General features: G+C 32.6%; 1 protein-coding gene and 1 long non-coding RNA gene across 38 annotated transcripts in view; one reads left to right on the top strand and one right to left on the bottom strand.

The window, feature by feature from the left end:
• The window catches only part of ADGRL2 (adhesion G protein-coupled receptor L2), a 623,946-nt gene that overhangs the window by 44,707 nt on the left and 557,610 nt on the right, over positions 1-21,629 (bottom strand). For 18 of the 37 annotated variants that reach the window (XM_045036074.1, XM_045036083.1, XM_045036078.1 and 15 more), the window contains exons 4-6: positions 10,716-10,825; positions 5,514-5,525; positions 3,787-4,587 (exon numbers count right to left, since the gene is read on the bottom strand). In XM_045036074.1, the coding sequence (XP_044892009.1) occupies positions 3,787-4,587; positions 5,514-5,525; positions 10,716-10,825 (923 nt within the window). Of the gene's footprint in view, positions 1-3,786; positions 4,588-5,513; positions 5,529-10,715; positions 10,826-21,629 lie in introns of all 37 variants that reach the window. The other 19 variants (XM_045036067.1, XM_045036070.1, XM_045036072.1 and 16 more) reach the window with 2 other exon arrangements.
• Positions 6,444-12,997, top strand: LOC102899363. The gene is made up of 3 exons (XR_002160987.3): positions 6,444-6,570; positions 12,006-12,141; positions 12,573-12,997. It is a non-coding gene; the product is annotated as an uncharacterized LOC102899363 (long non-coding RNA).

Genomic DNA, 21,629 nt, shown 5'->3' with positions numbered 1-21,629 from the left:
ATTCATGGATCATCAGATCATCTTATTTAATCCTTGCCACAACCCCGTGAAGTAGGCACTATGATTATCTTCCTTTTACAGATGAGAAACTTGAGCCATGGAGAAGGTTAGGCAATTTGTTTAGGGTCACCTGGCTATATTCTTAAATGTTATGATCTTTTCTACATAAAAGATTTTCATAGACTCTCGAAAAGTATGGCACCCCCCCCCCAAACATTCTGCCCTTATTTTAGAGCATTTAACTGAGACTTTTCTGTGTAAATCTCTAAAACAAGACAACATGCGGGAAGATAACATAAAATACTAGAGCAACAGATGATAAAAAGTTTCATAATGAAACTGACATGGCAAAAGGTTCAAAACTCAAGAATACCCTAAAAATGGTAACAGAAAACACATGGCAACCCACAATAGAATTTTATCTCAAATCTAGTCTGATTTTACAAAGTTCTGTCCCAGAGTTATCAGGGTGTTATGTCAAACACTCAGATTAAATGACTTAGCATTCTGCCTACGCTTATCATTTGAGTATAGAGATGTAGGAACAGTGCTAAGAAAGTGCTAATAAACACACTTAAGAACTACCCATGAAAATTTCAACAAGCACATACAGAATGCTTCAATTTACTCTGATGGTGTTTACTAACTACAGTTTACTAACAGCATCCATTTATGCTACGGGTAGCACTTCCCTCATCCAGGTCCAAGAACCCACTCACTGTTCACTGAATAAACTCCAGTTATTACAGTGAGTCCATGGCCTGGAAAGGCAAAACTGTGTATTAATTAAATTTACTTTTATTCAACGTCTAAAAATAATGATCATCTTTTATTGAGCAGTCATGATCAGTGGAAAGAGGTTTCAAGAAATATGGATTCTTGAATCCACTTCCTAAATAAATCAACCTATTTCTGTTGATAAAATTTTCTTCTCCTATTATTGAAGTGTCATACTTTAAAATCACTCCAAGACAAATATTCAGGAGCTTTCAAAACCCAAGACATCGTGTTTTTTCAATAATACCTGAAATATCAAATTTGCAGATAAAGTAAATATAAAGCAATTCAGATTAAGAAATATAAAAGAGTTTATAAAAAAAGAACTGAAAAAGTTTTTCCTAAGCCCACTCTAGAGAGGGAGAAGGTGAAAAGAAAAACAGACTTAGTTTAGAGAAATGGAGTGAATGAACTATGCAGAGATCACATAAGGTTAAAAATTCAAAGAAAAAAAAAGATGTATTTGAAAACCATGATTAGGGTAAAGAAATAATATACTTGCCCTGTTAGGAATAAAAAGGCTTGGGTTTATAAATGGGGAAAAGTATTGAAGTTAATACACTATGCAACAGTCCACAACAAAAAATGAAAGGAGTGGTAATTTTACCATTTTATATACCAATGTATATACACCTTGGTAACACACATGGTTAAGCAAAGCCAGTACATAAGACTCTGAATTACAGCCAAACCAGTCAATCATTGCTTTATGACAGCTGAAGACCTGAATTCTCTGATTGCTTTGTCCTATCAGTTTTGTGGATCTTGCTTCTTAAAAGCTGACAGTAGCTTATTGATTTGACCTAAATTGATGGGCCAGAATAGTTCTACAAGGCCCCATGTCCATGCATATAGATATCAGCACACATCTTGGATGAGAGAGACAGGAGTCTCTAAAAGCATATGAAGATAAATTATAAGAAAGAGAGAAGAGAATATGGTTCCAACAGTAGCAAGAGAAATTTAGGTCATATAAAACTTTTTCTACCATTAAGGGCTTAATAAGGGGTCAATATGAATTCTCACTTTCCAGGAGTATTTAAGAATGGCTAAATATACTGGATAACAAAACACAGTTGTAGGAACACAACTACCAAATATGCCAAGTTTCTCATTTTCAAAGCAGATAACGGCTCTTTCCAAAAATATCTAAATTATCACAGACTTTTTCATCTGAAGTGGATCAAATTATTTACCAGAAAATAAGCCACATGTGGAAAATGACATTATTATTCATCTTATATTGTGTGACCAGTGGACAGGGCCAATGATTCTTTGTTGAATTGAACCTGTAACTCAATTTATTCACAACCCTTCAGTTGTTGCCTGACTATGAATTTGCATTTCTAAAAGTATTTATTTCTTTTTTTCCTAATAGAGGGCAAGTGATTTTTTGCTGCCCAAAACAAATTTAACAGCTGTGAGAGTAATACAGGTTACAAAAAAGATTAACACAAGGATCAATACACAATGTCAAATTTTGTCAATTTCTGAAGTTTGCCTTTAACAAACCTATAGGGTAAAGAAGAAGGATGGTAACTAGACAGTTGAGATACAGGAAACATCCCAAATTACTGGTCTTATGGGAAAAAAGATATGTCTAAATTTAAAAGTAAATGATTCTATATTATCAATAAAGATTTTTATGCCTCAAAGATTTAATTGCTGAAAATTTAACAAGACATTACCACTGTAATTTTAAGCTAAAAAATTTCAGACATACATGAATTAGAGTAACAATATGCCATTATTCTCTTTTTAAGCAAAAATTACATATTTTTGGTATACTAGAAAGACTCGAATGAGAATTTCAACTATAAAAAGCTGTGGCTTCTGTTCTTAGGTCCTGACCCTATTAGAATATTTAGAACTCAGTAATAACATATCTTAAAAATATGTATACATACATGTAATTATGTTTAAGTCTGTGGATGTGTATGTATTGCTTTAATAGAAAAAGATACTAATTTCTTTTCCACCTTGTTGAAGAGACTGATTTAATCATGTCAAAGTTCCAAAGAACTTTCTGGTTCCTAAAATTTTGAAGTAACTCAGTAATTTGAACATTCCAATTAACTAGGTAAATTGAAATATTCAGCTTTAAAACACAAATGCTATTGTTCAAATAGAAAAGACATAATGCAAGCTTTATAGCAATATATGAATCAGTTACTTTATCATGAGTATGAGGTAATCTGGTTTTAATGAAATATTCATTTAATTTACCCTCAAAAATTGTTTTCCACAGAACTGAATATAATTGACAACTAAAATGTATTTCCAAAGATTTTACATTACTTTCTAAAGTAATGATCCTCCATAAAGTACCTAAAGAGAACACAAATTGAAAACGTTAGCTTATCCATCTTCATAAATCATCACTTGGGATCATTTAATGCTTAGTCGATGTGTGACGGTTGAAGTCACAGAAATATTTACTTAAAACCATCACTAATTTATCAGGAAATAAAAATGTGTGATTCTACTAGGAAGATGTTGGATGACTCCCTTTCCTACCCAGATAGCAGACACCACAACTTCAGAACACTTATGCCTGACATTGTACATCAAGCCTGACAATTCTCCTGGGATTTCCTAACACACATTTCCCTTAACCACTGGCGCCAAGAAGTTAAAAGGTCTGCACATAGATTGTAATCAATTCAGAAGTCAGGTAGGAATAGGAAAAGAAAAACAAAAAAAACACGAAGCTAACAGGTTCGTAGCTGGTATTACATTCTTAGCAATGCAAAACAAAACCAACTAATGATGTTACAATTTTTTGAAGTCAACATTTAAATGAAAAAATTCAAAGAAAGAAAATGGGCCAAAATCAGGGTAAAATGTACACACTACATGCCAACATGAAATACCACGACATCATCCTTTGAGCTTTAACCATGAAAAGGGGAAGAAAACGGACAGGAAAAAAAACCACAAAAAACCTCTGAGTCTTTTAAAAGTAAGCTATTCATAAAGACATGAGCATTAGCAAGCAAACGTTCTTACCTTGGGCAGGATCCGGTGGACCAAACTCCAGAGAATATCGTAAAATGAAGTTATTGTTCCACACGTAGAGTTGGTTATCTCTAGGATTGTAATCCACTGCAGCAATATACTGGTATTGGTTGGGGAAAGGAACATCTACATACTCTCCTCGGTTTAATCGGGTATTGTAAATGTAATCAATTGCATTCTTGCCTGTTTCACTCTCATTGTCTTGATAAACTGACCTGACCACATAGAGGACTCCGCAGATCATAAAAGCATTTGATGCAGCACGTTTGTCATACACAGTCTCCCACGTTGCTTCAAATCGAAGAGTATATGGATTTAGTTGGCTAATAACTATCATTCCATTGTTCTGTTCAGTGGCATAAATGACCCATAAGCCATTTTCATCAACTGCTAGGTCGATATCAGTCTTTCCTCCCCATCTATATGGTGAGGTATCATGATAGTTGGCATAGTTAATTATGGCCTCTCCACTCTTAATTCTAGTCCTCAAGTCAAATTTCACAATATTCCTTGTTCTCTCTTTGTTAAAGAAGACAGCACCATCATATACTACAAATCCAGTACCATCTACTCGATTTGGAAGTTTATATGTTGTTGTTTGGCGACTGTTTTGGAAATCTTCTAAAGAAGCATATTCTATTAAAGTATCGGTACGATAGGGAGTCCAGGGCATGAAATAAATTTTATCTGCAGCCTGAAGAGGGTCCTTGCACCAAGCACCTGCCTTTTGTTCAGCTTCATATATACATGGTGAATCCACAATTGCTTTCAAGGTCCCAGGGCACACAAAAACTAACAGTCACAGAGAAAAGACAACAATTAAGCCAAGTTAAAAAATGAAACAGGCAAACACAAGTTTTAATGATCATAAATCAAAAGAGAAAAAAATTTGTTTTATTAACATTTGATTTTTTTGTAATTTATACTTAATACAAGTACCACCTTTCCTTCCTCAAGTTACCATAATCAATGTACCAGCATACAAAGTGGCTGGGGTTTGTTTTCGTAAGGGCAAACCTAAGTTTAAGATCATTCACGGCTAAGTTGACAATGTGCACTTTTGCTATGTGTTTTCAAGCTTTTGATTTGGTAATTTATACTTTAAAACTTTTAAGCTTTGTGCATAGCAGTGTACAAAATATTTAGTCCCAGCTTTGTACCCTCCTTCCCCTAGCACACTTATAAATCCTCAAAAAGCAAAACACCAAAATAAAGCAAATAAAACAAAAACCCAATGTGAAGGCTTATTTAGAACTTTTATAAAGTTAGACTGAAAACAAAGGTTCTTCAATTGAAGAAACGTAAATATTCAGAAAATGTAATTAGGAACAGAGAAAAGTAAATACAAGAAAAGCAGAGATGAAACGACCAGGAGACCCTGGAACCATGGCATGCTATGGAGAGGGTTCTGGAAGCCAGGCAGGATGACACTTTAATAATAAAATATCCAAAGGTGTCAGAAAAAGAGATAAAGGGTGAAAAAGAAACACAGAATGGAGGAGCAGCTCCCCCTGGCCGACTTCAGAATTTTTACCCCATCACCAGATTTAGCAGTCATATAATTTCACTGTAAACAGTCGACTTCTTTATGAGGTGCATTTATGAGATCCTGCTGATTACTTTAATGTCAGGAGTATTGTGGGGAGAGGGAAGGGAGGAGGTAACATCCATAAGGCACATAACAGGGAGCTGGGGTTCAGACTGTATACGTTATTTACCTTTTTGCTCCACTTCTATTTTAAGCATCGGAAGAGAAACAAAAAAAAAGTGCAAGGAAAAAAGAAAAAAGATTAAAATAAATTGACTATTAGTCTAAGACTGAATTCGTAATAGATGCTAAATATAGGAAGAATAAGAGCTGTACTACTTTGGATAAAGAGAAACACACAACAGGAAAACCTAGCAGGAGAAAGATTCTAAAGTTACATAAAAGAACATGGATCAATCATTTTAGTAGATTAAGGAGGCAATACAAATATGTTGGCATGTTGTTTCACTTAGGGTACCTGAATAAATAATGAAACTCTTCACTAATGCATGGTATATATACTCTTGCCTTTCCAAGTCGCTCAGCATTTTTACCAAGTTTTACTGTATCTATGTATGCTACAGGCACAAATGCATGCAAAGGTATATCATCCCCATCTATCATATGAACTCATTATTAAATTGATAAAAACAGGTAAGCATAACAACAGGAAAATATAAAAATAACTCAATTGTGGAGCTTAGGTCTGATATAAGAATACTGATATGGTTATATTTTAACATTCTTTTCTAAGATATTTATGTAAGAAGAAATATATATAATTATGCATCTTAGTACATTTCATTTTTTTTATCTTTCATTTCTAGAAAAATCCATTTTAATTATAAGGAAAAAATGCCTCCTTTTTGGAATAAATATATCTCTCCTGCTACCCCAATAAGGATTTTTAAGGGTGGGGTAACATAGTACTTTTCTTCCCCATTAAGAATTAGTAAATTTACTTATTTAAATTTTTGTATGTTTTATATTATAAAATTCTTATTAAATTCTCTATATCACATATCTCAAACTTGTAGTATTAAGTCTATTTTTTAAAAAAGTAAGCAAAATACATACAAGGAAAAAGCAAGCAGAGTAGGCAAGGAGAAAAAGGAAGAAAGAATTATGGTTAGCTTATTATGACATCGTCTACCATCATCAATTTACACAGAAAGCAAGCTAGCATGCAGCGACAATCATACCGAGCATTCAAAGCAAATACCTTGACTCCACAGACCCCATAAAAGGTAAATGCTTTCATAAAACAAACCTGATTAGTACAGTTATATGAGAAAAAAAAATCCTCCCTCCAAGAAGTCTAAAGAAACGGATTATACAGTTAGGAAGGTTGCTATGTAAGATTCTTCATGGTAAATAGAATTGTAATAATAACAACCCATAAAACACTATTTTAGACTGTATGTAGGCCTTGAAGTATGTTGCCTGAATTTCATAAAGTGACCAGATTAATGTCTGTGATTCTCCCTCTTTCCTTATTAAAATGCATTAGGGTGTGCTAATACTCTATCTCCAAATTGATTACTCAAAGATACTGTAGTTGCACATTTCATTAAGATGTCTTAGCTTGATTAATTTTTAAAAATTATAATAATTCATCAAGATTAAATACTGACCTCCTGAAATACCTCAGGGGGAAATATCGCACAAATATTTTTGCCATAGGAATAGCGTATAACCTTTTGCATTACGCTACCACCTTCCCATCTGACTTGGGTCTACTTAACCACTTTCAGGAAACATACTTGCTCTATCATGTGTAACTCTGACTATATCAGGTAAAAGTAAGTTCAGTGTTACTGATACGAAACAGTTCTTTTTTTATAAACCACTAGTTCTAAACTTACTCCTCAAGGAAGAGCAATCTTATACCTGCTTAGAATCAATAACGGAAGGGCGTCGTGGGAAAATGAGCATAAGAGAAATCATTAGTGTTGTGACTTCTCAGTCTATATTTATATACAGATCTGTATTCTTTTTTTGAGGAAAGGATGATTTTACTGAGTAAATCAAGTAAATGTAAAGGATGGGAATAATACATTTTAAAATATGTTACATATTTAGAACAGAACTTAAAACAAGTTCAATAAAGAATTTATAATGTATATTTGTTTTCTATAAATTGAAAATGGCCAGGCTTTATCATGTAATACACTAAAATGACAGTGCATTTACTTAGCAAAATATTAAATAGGGAATTCTTCCTTTGTGACTTAACTGATATCACATATTAAAGAGAATAAAATGTAGATAAATTGTACATAATTTATAGTTCTGATGAAAACAGAAGTAACACCCAAATGTAAACATGATCTAAAAACTTTTGATGATTGATGAATCACATAAGATATGGGTATTGAAAGCAAAAGTCTTTATATTATGATTTTTATGAAAACTCAAAGGACAGATAGATATCTGTCCAACCAGCCCAAACTCCATCAACCCAGAAGAATATAAAAATACAATAAAATTAATAAAACCAGCATTCTTCATCACATGCCAAATGTATATTGCAACTTGTCTTACAGGACTGTATGAATTAATTCATAACAATACATTTACTATTCTATAGACCAAACATAAATACATGACCCACTAACATCAGTGGAGGACAACTACATGGATATGCAAGACACAAAATTGACCCAAACAAACTTAAGCCTACATACTCTGTACCTGAAGTGACACACTATTTCATTTTGAATAATCTCACACTTATTCACGAAAAATATTTAATCAATAGTAATGGTCATTCTAATGAAGAAAACATAGCTAAAATTATGGCATAACTTGTATAATTTGATGACAATTTGAAAAAGAGGGCACAAAAACTGAAGCCAAATCTTGACTGTAAAATATGAAAGTATAATAATTATTCTCTTTTATCCTACAAGATCCTTAAGACTTCCTTTAAACACACATATATTCAATTACTAACATTTCTGTTAGCGATAAAAGATACTCTGGATACACACATTTTTGACACGGGCATTATCTGGGCAGGTGTCAATGTCACATATTATATTACATGTGCCTGTCCATAATAAAGAGTAAAACAAACAATAGCATTTCTAATAAACTCTGTTAAGTAAATTCATTTTAAGATTTTCAAAAATCATGGGAAATTTTTGGACATTTTTTAAAAAGGAGGATATAGTTTCAAATGTATGAATTCCTAGAGAATTTGCTTTGGATAGAAACTGGCATAAAGCCAGGTGGTAAATGACATATAATAAATGTTATAGTGACAATTTTTATCAGCTATACAAAGTTTAAGAGGGGTATGCAAATGATACAACGCACAAAAACACTATTAAAACAAGGGGAAAGGGAAAAATAAAAGTGTAAGAGATGGCTATGACAGAAGCATAAAGAAACAAAAGGAGAGGAAAATGGGGGAAAGAGGTAAGGAAAAACACGATCCTACCTAAGATCAAAACAATCTAAAAAGATCTTTTGCATTAAATTTTAATATTAGTGAAAACCATGCAATTTATAGTGTGTCACAACTGTACAGTATATAGGAATTATAATTCTATTTGTTCACATGGCATAATTTGAAAAAAAAAAAGCCAGACTTATTTCTGATTCGTGCAAACATCTAGAAAGGTAACAGCAAATTAATTACTGGTTTTTTTGTTTTTTTTTTTTTAAGGACAAAAACTAAAAAGAACAAATACTTCTCTGAGTATAGCTATTTGCAAGTTTAGTGCACAATATACAACACTTCTGGAGAACTGAAAAAGTAAAATTTTGAAAGTTAGATGTTCCAGAAGATATCCACATTTTTCTTTCTTAAACAGAGCAAGAAATAACTTAAGAGTCTGAAAATAATATTTGCTTAACACTGTTCTTGGTCTATAGACTAGGTTACAGGAACTGGCTCCAGAAAGACAATTCTTGGCAGCTCTGACTGATTCCACTGTTTGGGAATGGATGCTGTATTCCTTTTCTAATTTGAGGACAGAAACCATGATAAATTCAAATGAAAGCAACTTTACGGAACAAAATTTTGGTTAGCTCAAAAGAATACAGTATTCCTCTAGTGGCACAGGAGAATGATTATGTAAGCCACCAACACTACACATAAGAGAAATGGTATAAAGATCAGTGCACTCAGTAGGCTTCCAATCCTACAAATGGTATAGAAAATACTGAAAACATAAAAAGCATCCATTTCACAGTAACACAGGAACACAGAGCAGGGATGAAAAGAAAAGATAATCTGTGTTTGGCCTTTAACTGATACCCACAAAAAGCCAATTTATCAAAACTGTGGGCAGAGGAAAAAGAGAAAGAAAAGTGTAAGAAAAGTATTACTACCATATTGGACATCCTATATCCATCTGAATTCAGCCCTCTGGTTTTAGAAATATTGATAGTTTGGACATATAAATCTATCAGAACTAGTGATCTAGTTGTTGAGGTTCTGGAAAAAGCAATTTCATTATTTAGTTTAAATCTTTTTTTTTAAGGAGAGCAGTGTATAAAACTATCGCAAATCAATAAAACTGCTGTTAAAGAACTCTCAATTCAAATGCCTATGAATTAAGGTGACAGACACCTCTTGTTTTCCAGTAACGAAGACAAGAACACTATCAAACAAACTAGCCTATGAAAATTAGGTAGTATACTGAAACTTTTAGTTGTCTAAAGTGCTTTTTTCTATTGAAAGTAAAGAATACAATTTATCAGTATGAATTCTGAAATTAGGAGGAGAACTACACAGAATTAGAGCATTAGCTAAAGACTACTTATGAAATTTCCAACTGAATTTTAAATGTCCCTCTACAGGATCTAATGGATGTTGTCAAATTAAAAATGGAAGTATAATCAAGGCTTTGTTATGTCTATTTTATTTCCTGTTAAGATTTCAACACAATCTGGTAAAGAAATGCTCCTATAAGGACAAGGAAACAAAACAGGAAAGCACTTGCCTCAGTTACTACAATGGTAGCTTTTACCAGGCACTAAAGTTACCACGACAGCAGGTAGCCATTCAAGTAGCTCACGATTAAAACCAAAGTCAATTCCTTCTTTAGAAAACTGTGAGCCAAACCAATTTGTCAGCAACTGGTATTGGGCAAAAGTACAGATTTCTATCTGCCCTACTGAATAGCTAATTCAAGTTTGTTTTCTGGAAAAACACTAGTCTTAAAAGCCAAACACTTAAGAACACAGACAGACACTTGGCCAGCATCACACTATGGCTTCCTTCCACACTTCATGAAGCTAATTGGAGGCCCGAGTCTGTTAGTGCTCTGCATGCATAATGGTTTTGTAGGCCATAAACATATGCTTCTTTCACATGTGTAGTCTTTCAGCATCAACGAGGAATGCTAGAGAAAGTGAAAACTACAAACTTCATACTTACTGTAAGGGACACATTCATACTGGACTTCAAGATATTTGTATGTTCCAGGACATGGATCAGGAAATACATCTGACCCAGTAACTACTATACACTGTGTTCTATTGTTGCACCTGGAAAACAAAACAAATCAAATTTGTGTAACATAATCACTGACTTGTTTGTTTTTAATAAAGAAATCTAATAAAGAACTGATCCACATTTTCTTTAAGCAACTAGTACCATAAAACAAAAAAAAAATCAACTGATACTAGGTTGCTCTACATTATTTTAAATAAAGAGCTACAAAAATCCTATTTTTCTTTTTGTTGTAATATTTCTATATCATGGGCCACACTAAATTTTAACTCAAAGTAAAAAGGAAGCAACTAACAGTTCTCTATTATTCTATTACACATTTAATTGGAATTTTTAGCATAGTAAACATATACTAAAAAAAAACTTAACAGTACAGTTGTCATATTTAAAAATTAAAATAACAATTAAAAATGATACCATGAACAGAAACAGAGTCATAAACTGAATAGCTTGAAAGTAAGTTTTGAGAACATATTGAAACAAAGAAGGAGCCAGGTTTTTAAGTTTATTCTCTCAATCGGTTTTGTGATAAGTTTTGTATTCCAGGCACTTTCTACATTCTTCCATACCAGATCCCAAGTTCATAGAGCACACCTTCCATGCTCTGGCTTGATATATGACAGGGCACATTTTAAGCAGTTAGCACAGTGCCTGGCACATGCTGTGTCTAAGACTGTTGTGACTCTTGTTTTGTTCACAGACCACAATGTGCTCACACTAAATATAGCATCACCATGAACCTAGATTCTTCTAAATTAATGCTCTCTGAAATGAAACATGGAAGACGATGGCACTAACATGATGTCTATCATGCCCTATTTATTACTATTGGAAGTATTCTCCTATTTCTGTGTTGTGAATTCATGGAGAGTATTAGGATTAAGGTAGAATTTCAGGCAAGATGATATTCATTTGAGTTCTATAAATTTCTCAAAATGTTCTTTTTATAAGCTTTATAAAGGCAGGAACTATTCCCCTTTATAATTTGACTTGATTACAACTCAACACAATGTAATGTTTGCATGGTTTTATTATATTTTCTGATAGTACCTAAATTAAGAAGGCCAAGCAAGCAGAACAAGAGCACTATAACAAAATTTATTCAACAATTTGAATATCAGATATTCTACAGTGCATAAAATGACCGGACTATAAAATGGCAAGTAAAGAATGAAAAAGCGGCTCAGTTGTTTTGTTTGTTTATTTTTTTGTTAGCACGACAACCAACTAAAGGACAGCATTAAAAGGGATAGGTATGTTAAGTCAGGCACCTTGGAGCCATCTCAACTCAAACCAGGTGGATTCATCCTGAAGAGCAGCAAGACCTGAAAACTTCTACAGGACCAAACAGGTACATTTATAGGTCAAGGTATATACAATAAACTTCAAACAAAAGTCTTAAATATTACATAAACTGTAATATTACTTGTACAGATACAAATGATAACTTTTACCACAATTAATCTAGAATACTGTATGCCATATATTTTTTAAACTATACCATATAAAATAATTTTCAAAAGCGTGGACAATGTAAGTGGTGCAGTGTCACATTCTTAGGCAACATCATGTTTTACTCTTGTTATCTGTATTTCTCTTCAATTGGTTCAATCATTTGAAGAAACGTGCCAATGATTCTCCACTTAGTGTAAATGAATTATTTTAACATGAATCACAGAACCAATTATATATCTTAAAATTTTAAACAGCAGATGAATTTAAGATTCCTCAATAGATCAGTATCTAATAGTTCAACTAATGGTTCATTTTCCTCTTTCTTAGATTTTACAACAATCAAGTTCACCACTTTGTTCAAGATCAAGTTTCTTGATCTTCCAGGATCAAGAGACTCAACCACTACCTGTCCTTATCAAAAACTAAAGTGCTTTTATTTCCTTCCTTATATTTATTCACACCTGCAAGGACCCCCCTTTATCTCATTCCCACACCTTTAAGAAACAAACAAATCCAAACCCCTATGAGTTAGACTTCTCTTTTCTATATTCCCTTGGTATACATTTTATAGCCACTCAACAAAATCCTGCCATGTTTTTGGGTAAACATGGTTAAAGTAAGGGGACTGTACTCAAGGATGAAATGGACCAAGAGTGTGAAGGATTTTGGACCAAGTTCGTGAAGGAGGATATAGCTCAAAGGGTTTGGGAATTTATCTCATTTTTCAAAAATAAAGATGACATTGATAATTATCCATGATAAGTATGACTGCAATATGAAACCAAAAATATCTTTATTTCATATTTTTCAATGTCACAGGATGTTTGCAAGAAGTATATAAAGGACAAGTATTTCTGCTTCCATTACATTTTGTTTAAAAGAGACCAACACCATACACTGAAAAATAATTGCTCATATTTACTTTTTCAGATCTTTTTGTGCATTAGTTACCTGACCACAGCTATAAGTTCAAATTAATGTCAAAAGCAATTACCATAATTTATATCAACCACATTTTAATTTCTTTTAATAATCACATTGTACAAAAACACTTACTTTAAGAAAGAAAAAGTGTTATAGAGCTATATTTGTAAGTAAAATTGAAGGTAAGGAGGCTTAATGGAGTTCTTGCAAATAAAATTATATACATTTATAAAATTCATAGTTTCCCATGATGTCAAAAATGTTTATTTTATACATCAGGAGTACTAGAAATTAATCTTGAGAAAAAGTGAAATTTAGGGGCTAAAACACTAAAGTGTTAGCAAGAAGAGGAACACAACTGTAAGAAGTATAAAACTATCAGATTTGCATACCGGTATCTTGCCTCATGGCAAAAAAAAAAAAAAAAAATACTGAAGCTTTCAGAGGACCAAATGATGGAAATAAAATACCACTATGTACATTCATTTGTGAATGAAGCGAGAGCCTTAAGTTTCCAAATTCAGTAAGTTTGGGGACACAAGAGGAAAGAAAATTCCAATGTGAGCTGTTAGGACTCAGAAAAATCTGAAAACTCCTTAACCAGTATATTGTTAGTAAGATTGTAAAACTGTAAACTGCTATCATTTAAGAAGATAGGGAAAGAGAAAGCAATTAGCCACAGAAGCAAAGTAAATTCCCACCAACTGCTCTGCTTCAAGTTTTCATTCTAACGAAAATGAAAAGGTACAACTAAGCCAAGAAAAGAAAGGCATTCAGTTGCTTGTATTCTCAGTCCTGGGCATAGTCCCTGCATCATGTTCTCCTTCTTCCCCTACGGAAGAAGACTTATTGGTAAAGGTATGACTCTATTAACCATCACGTTATCAGCATATTTTGGTAATACTATGTGGATTCATTATGTTAAAAATGACTTTTCTTACATGTGGAGCGTAAAAATTAAGTATGAATGAGAATAAGGCAGAAGAATAAAGTTTTTTTAAAAAATAGGTGGATTTTTAGTTACGACTTGAATACAATTACTGTCATAAAAAATTAATGCTACATATATTTTAAACACTTCAGATTTAAATAATTGATCTTATTTTACTTTATTTTATTTTGTATTTGTAAAGATGCACAGATGAATTAAAATAGTCAAAGCACTGACTTTCAAAATGTGGTCCTTAGACCAGGAGCACCAGCGTCAACTGGGAACTTGTTAGAAAAACACGCTCAGGTCCCACCCAAGATCAACAGACTAGGAAACTCCAGAGGCAAATAACTAACCAGCACTCTGTTTTTTAACTAGATCTGCAAATGATTCTGGCATATGAGAACCACTGTGTTAAGACAAGTCAGACTTTGAATAAATATATTTGGAAACTCATGCTTTTTGCTCTATAAATCTTATTAAATTACAAATAAAACAAAATCATTAACCTATGAGTATAATTTAAGCAGCAAGTTCTTAATAGAGTTTACAGTGTTAAACATGTCTTCTTCTCTTGCTAATTTTAATCAAAAGAATCAAGGGTTTTAGCAGCTGCAATTTTGAGCAAGCAGACTAGTTATTTATCCATAAATTCCTAACATGGAGGGTCTATATTAGTATAATTTCTAAGTACATGTATACATGACCTGTACACCCATTTTTAACAACTAAAGGCAAGTATAATCTTTTCCTAATATTTGCTAGCCAATGAAAATTTCTAACACTAAATAAATCTGGAAATAAAATTTTTGACAATCTACGAAAAGACACTATGTTTCCTGGAAGGATGTCATTAAGAATGACAACAAAAAGATCCACTGTAATCACTGTAAATTTTTCTATATATAACCTTCGACTTCTTTCTCAAAATAAATTTTAATACGTGGCTAAACTACAGGAAGACAATATATCGTTTTTAGAACTAAAGGGGCATAAAAGCAGCCCTTGCAAATAATAACACCACACAGTAAATAAATATGGAGGTACAGAATAAGCACTCTGTCTCAAATTCTAAGCATTTAGTCATTTTTAATATTCTAAGCATACTTCCAAAAATTTCCAGAAGTTGGCATGTATAGACAAAAAGCTAATTTCACTGATGTGAAAAACATCAGTGTTTTAAAACCTCTATCAAAATTTACACCTATATTAATATTTCTACACATTATTTTAGATTGCAACTTTCTATCATATTGAATATTTTTTCCTCTAATTTTCTTACAAATGTAAAAAGCAAAGTACAACATTCATCCTGAGAACTCCATGTTAACTAAAATAAATCCAGTCAGTAATAAATGCTTTATAACATTATCAAACACCAGAATAAAAGTATTTTCTTACATTAATATTCATAAAACTTATATTTTAATCATAAACTCATCATCTACCATGAAGAAAATCCTAAATCCTACTTTATAGGTCGTAAAGTTGCTTTTAATGGAGCAAAAACCCTGAATTTTAAAAATCAGTTTAAAATTCATTCCTGCAAGTCTTTCTACTCTAAATGAAAAAAAAATTCTATTTGGGAATGAAGTCATTTGTACATCTCAAAATCTTAAGAAAATAAACCCGCATGATTTTGGAGATTAATGCTTTATTAGTTTACTTCTCACGCATAAAAGTATGCTGATAGATTTGTTTTTTTTTAAATTTAGAGTGTAACATTTAAAGTCAGTGATATTCTTCAGGTTTGTGCATAATATGTAAGAGAAAAATACAAAGTACCTAATGAATCTCTTAACCATTACAATTAGCAGATAGTAAAAGTTAAAGTATTAAAACTGTATTTTACCTTCCAGATGTAATCAATATTCTCAGATTTCAATATTAGCTTTCAAAGCATCCACAATCATTTTTAAAATTAGGATAAACGTTGCCAACAAAAAGGTGTAGTTGATGAAAAGGCATTTTATAAATGTGTATTATCATTAATTTACATACTACTACATGGAAATTACCTTAGAAACTGTCATGCCCAAATTAGCAGTACTTTGAAGAAACATTATCTTTTTTATTTTGGAGATAATAGTGAGTCATCACTAATGAAACATTAATAATGCAAACAAACTATTAATATGTTGCTTTTCCTTAATCTTTTAAAACTGAATGAAAGAGGGCTCAATGCACACATTACTTATAATCTGGGAATAAAGTATAAAAAACAACAATATAGCATATCATTTGACTCTGTTCAGAAGCGGAGTCATTTGCTATTTGGGAAGATTAGTGTTTAGAAGCAGAGGCTTTAGAATCAGAAAAAACCCTGCAATTTAAGTTACAGTTTGTCTGCTTACTTAAACTATGAGTCCGTAAGCAATGTATTAAACCTTTGAGCCTTCTTTAGAAGTTTGTTTTTAAGGATAGATAATGCAGGCAAACTCTGCACAGTGCCTCAACAAATATGAATTACTAACAACAATAAATACATCAATAATAAGTACACTCCTTTCTATAAGATGGACACGGATTTGCAAACCTTAAAGGGGCAGAGTATCTTTTACTGCTCCAGAGTAGTTCCTACACTACACAAATGATTTCCTGTGTACAGCTTTAAAAGCAGGCCCACTATTCATGCAAATTTGTTTCCTTTCCAACTCTAATCTTGAATTGTACAATGCCCAACAAATTGCTTTTACTTTTCTTTTGATTATCTTATGCTCATTATTACACTTTACCAAGTGCAAAGTATGGAGATGAGATTCCATGTGTAATCTATTGTGAGAGGTGTTTTAATCAATAGCCTTGTTCTGCTGATTAAGCAGGGGCTTCTGTTTTGGCAAGATAACATTAGTTTCTCCAGTCATGCTCCAAAAACCATTGGGAATCTTCAGCAGATCATTAGATATGCTACAATAAAGCTTTGGTACATTCTCTTTTCTTCCTTAAATTACTTCTTCACTGTCCCATCATTCCCTGTCTCGATGGCACTGCATTATTATTGCATCTCCCCTGAAACTTGCACTAGAGCTATGTCTCCAGGCCATAGGATGCCATTTTCAATTGAAGCTTCTGCTTGAAAATATAAATTAAGAAAATTTCATTATCTCCTGCCAGGGGCCATTATTCACCACAGTTCTAAGGAAGATTAAAAATGCAAAATCTACCGACTTGAACAAATACTCCAACATTCAACAGAAAAGCTCAGTATATCATGACAGAAACTAAAAATTAATGTTTGCTGAAATTTGGAGTCATCCTCTAGAATCAGTCCAATTCTTTATTGAGCCTATAGGTTCAGGGAAGATTGCTTCAACAATTTCAGTCTCTTCGTGGCATCTGTTACGTTTTAAATTCAATTAGAAAATACTAGCAATAACAGCTCTGTTTTCTTTCATGAGCAATCTTCTATCTTAGTTAAAACCGCTCACTTTTTGGAGACAAAATAAATGCTTTCAAGGTACCGGGGCATCATGTGATGACACTCCTTTCCAAAGTGTCATGTATAAGCAGAACATTCACTAGAGCACGCTGGAAGGGTTTAAACCACATCCACACGGGAGATTATTTCTTTTAAATGAATACAACACCTACAGTTGAATTACTGTAACTAAATCCATTCTCTCATTAAAAAAACAGAGTCTCAATTACTAAAAGAAACCCATTATCTTATGTCTGTAAGTAAACTTTATTCTACTCAAATACACAAGAGTAAAAAAATCTAGAAATGTTACTATGTTTCTACAAAGGGCAAAAAATAAAAAGAAACAAAAGAAAAAGGACACTATCAGCCTATACATTTTCTCTGGAGGTGATTATATGCCTGGCACTTAATAGAAATTCAGTAATTATTTTTGAATGAATGAAATGATGAATGGTTAGCCTGGCTATTTCTGCCTGTAAATAAACACAGTTAGTAGAAAATAAATACCACACATCCAGTTTTGCTTCAATCAGCTGAACCTGATTCTCAGAGAATTCTGTCAATTTGGACATAATTTTGTTTCATGAAGGCCAATAATACAGCACTTAGGAGATAGACTAAAGGCAGAGGAAGAAAGTGCCCTTTAAGCTTCCAAATCACTTCATGCACTAACAATTCCAAAAGACCAAGGAACGTATAGTACTATAGGCACTAGAACCCTTCTGACCTTTTGAGTCTACATTTAGAATAGATTTTTATGCACATAATATGAACAGGTAAGTTCCCAATGCAAACAGATTTACTCAAGAAAACTGACGGGATAAAAAAGGAGTTATGTTCCAAGATATAAGGTGGCAATCATTTTCACAAATCAAAGAGGGAAACCAAGTTGAATGTTACATCAAACCTCTTATTTTATTATTGTATACACTGCTCTTTTAGCAGCTAAACTTCTATTATGTAGAGCTAAGGAAAGTGGGCTCGCTCTCTTTAAATATTTATTAATGATGATTTGTGAGCCTAACTAATTGCTAGGTAAACATAACATTAGGAAGCCAAATGGTGTGTAATTATTATGGTAAAAGAAGAGGTGTTCTATAGTAATGTTCCCATTTGTCACATAACTATGTTCTCATAATTTATTTAATAATTTGTGTATTCTAGAAGATTTCTACCCATCACGGTATTTAATTCTTTAAGCATGTTAAAATATTATACTTGAAGCATTACAGAATATGTCTTGTTAGAACTATTTTAAAGTCACTGAGGTAAAGCTAAATTATAGAAATAAAGTTACTAGTAGAATCTCTAGGAAAATATGCTTGAGTATTAATAGTACTTTCATGGATACATAATTTGGAAAAAATAATTTCTATTCCATTTAGTTTCCTATATGCTGGTGTTCTCAAAATTTTTCAAAACATTCCTGATTTCAAAAAACAACAACAAAACTGCCCCTCTTACTAAACCTTTGCAACTGTATTTGAAAGAAAAAGGTATAGAAAAAGCCAATTTATTAATTGGATAACCAGAAGCAAAAATACAAAATATCTTTCTGTACTATCAATATATAAACATAAACCTATTTGACTAAAAAAGTGTACAGTGTGTAACATAAATAGACAAATAAATACCAGGTAACCCACAGCAAGTCAACAAAAGCTTTGACAGTAAAATCCTGTTTAAGCCCATGTCCAGAATATCGTCATTCCGTTTTTCAGTACGATAAAAACAGGAATAAAATAAAAGTGACACCTTCCACAATCACTTCGTGTCTGAATAAAATACTATATCAGGAATTATAACCAGAAAGTTTGCATATGTTAATATTTATAGTTAAATTTGCATCTTAGAAACTTAAAAATATTCCTCAAAAATTCCACATTAATTACAAAAATAAGCATTTGAAATGGCAGTGCGGACTTGCTAAAAACAACTTACTATGTTTTAGAAACCTCTGAAATTCCTTGCAGTTTTTACTGGACCTTGGGGTCAGTTTAATGCAAATTAGGCTTGACTCACTCAGAGCCTTATTAATCCAGTGCAAAATCTCTTGTTTGCAGAAATGCACATTCAACATAAATGTGCTTGCTTTTATTAGCAAAATAAGAAGTATTTATTTACAAAGCATGCCACTGAGACTAAGTTTCATTCACAGGGTCATCAGGTCTAACTACTTAATGAAAGGAATAAGATAATTCAAGTGGGGATAAAAACTATAAAATTTTGAAATACTTAAAAAATATCGCTTCTATGTCCAAATTTTCAAGACTACTGCTTTAAATAATTCAAAAATTTATTATGACCTGTATCAATTAAAAGCAATTATTTATAAAAATGTTAACCTACTACAGTTTGCACTTGCAGAAACTATCACATTTTTAACAAGGGAAATGGGAAATCGCTATGGGATGCCCTAGTTAGATTAAATTAGCAAGAAACTTGTTACCAGACCATATAAAAGACACAGCCTAATAAGACATGACCTTGCAGAGCCTTGGAGCCAATCTGTGATGTTCTTCCTTCCTATAACCCTTGCTAATTATCTGCAAAGTTGCAGACCCTTTTGTCGTGGGTTATTTTTCTTCAAATTGTGAGGGGATTTTTGGTTTCTAAATATTTAATTAGTCTTGTTATGATATGAGAACTGTTGTACATGGCAAGCATTTCGATTTTCATACTCTATTCCTTCTAATTATCCTCAGATTTAGATTGGTCATCCCAAATCTTTTCCTTTTGTAATTATTTACTTCTTAGAGATCATTCTGTGAAGAAATATTTCCACTCTTATGGCTCTTCTTTTTCACAAATGGCTTTTCTGGTCCGTTAATTACCCGCTCAGAGGATTAGAGTTTGAGATAATGCAAAAGAACCTGCAACTAAAAGGAGTTTTAGAGGACAACAGTGAGTAAACTAGATTTTTGTCATCGCTATTTTAAATTCACCTTAAAGATTACTCCCTTGGTTTGGATAGGATTTTGATAAACAAGAAAATTATGCCATAAATACATTTTTTGTTTCCCAAGATGTTTGATGGGGCATCATTTGGTCAGTATTATAAATCTCTACATATAAAACAAACACGTATCTGGTCTAATTGACAATTAATATAATTTCTGCTTTTACAGACCTCACTTTGATTACAGCACAGCAACAAATGTTCGCAGAACTCCTAAACCAATTAAACTGCAAGCAAAGAAATAAAATACTAAGACTCTGACAGCGTGGCTTTAAAAAAATTTCCATCTATGCAAATCTTAAGACTAAACATAACTTTTGCTAAAGCATTTAACTGACTCAGGAAAAGTTTTGTGACTACATTCTATATAAGGGCCTTGATTTTTTTTTTAATCAAGAGGCAAGAAAACACTGCTATTCTTTACCTGAAGTGAATTCTTTTGGCATAAAATCTTTTACATATTTTACTACTATGATTTCTTCATCAAAAATTTTCAGTTAAGGGGCGCCTGGGTGGCGCAGTCGGTTAAGCGTCCGACTTCAGCCAGGTCACGATCTCGCGGTCCGGGAGTTCGAGCCCCGCGTCAGGCTCTGGGCTGATGGCTCGGAGCCTGGAGCCTGTTTCTGATTCTGTGTCTCCCTCTCTCTCTCTGCCCCTCCCCCGTTCATGCTCTGTCTCTCTCTGTCCCAAAAATAAATAAACGTTGGAAAAAAAAAATTTTTTTTTCAGTTAAATCCACTTTTCTTACATTACTTTTATTTTAAAGTAATCGATTTTACTCATGCAACTTATGCAACTTATGAAATATTTTGGTAGTAAAATATGTGACATAGCTTTTAAACAAATGTATAGGAATGGCTTGTGTAAAAGGAGGCGCAAAAGAATGAGTAGTTATCTTAATAATACAAATAAATTAATGTTGGAGCAGAGTATATAGAGTTAATATTTCTCCAAAAGGTCAACAAAGGGAAAACACTGTCATTCTGAAAACAAAGTGCTACATAATTGTTCTACAAGGCATGGATGTTTTTATTATCTAGTTTTAATGTTGCATCCCATAAAAACCATTATCTGTGTTTTCCTTATGTTGTTCTTGCTCATCTAGAAAGATGCACCAGAACAGACTTCTCACAGAAATTACTATGTATA

Source organism: Felis catus, chromosome C1 (assembly GCF_018350175.1).
Source record: "Felis catus isolate Fca126 chromosome C1, F.catus_Fca126_mat1.0, whole genome shotgun sequence".
NCBI lineage: Eukaryota > Metazoa > Chordata > Mammalia > Carnivora > Felidae > Felis > Felis catus.
This window is presented reverse-complemented; position numbering and strand designations above follow the sequence as displayed.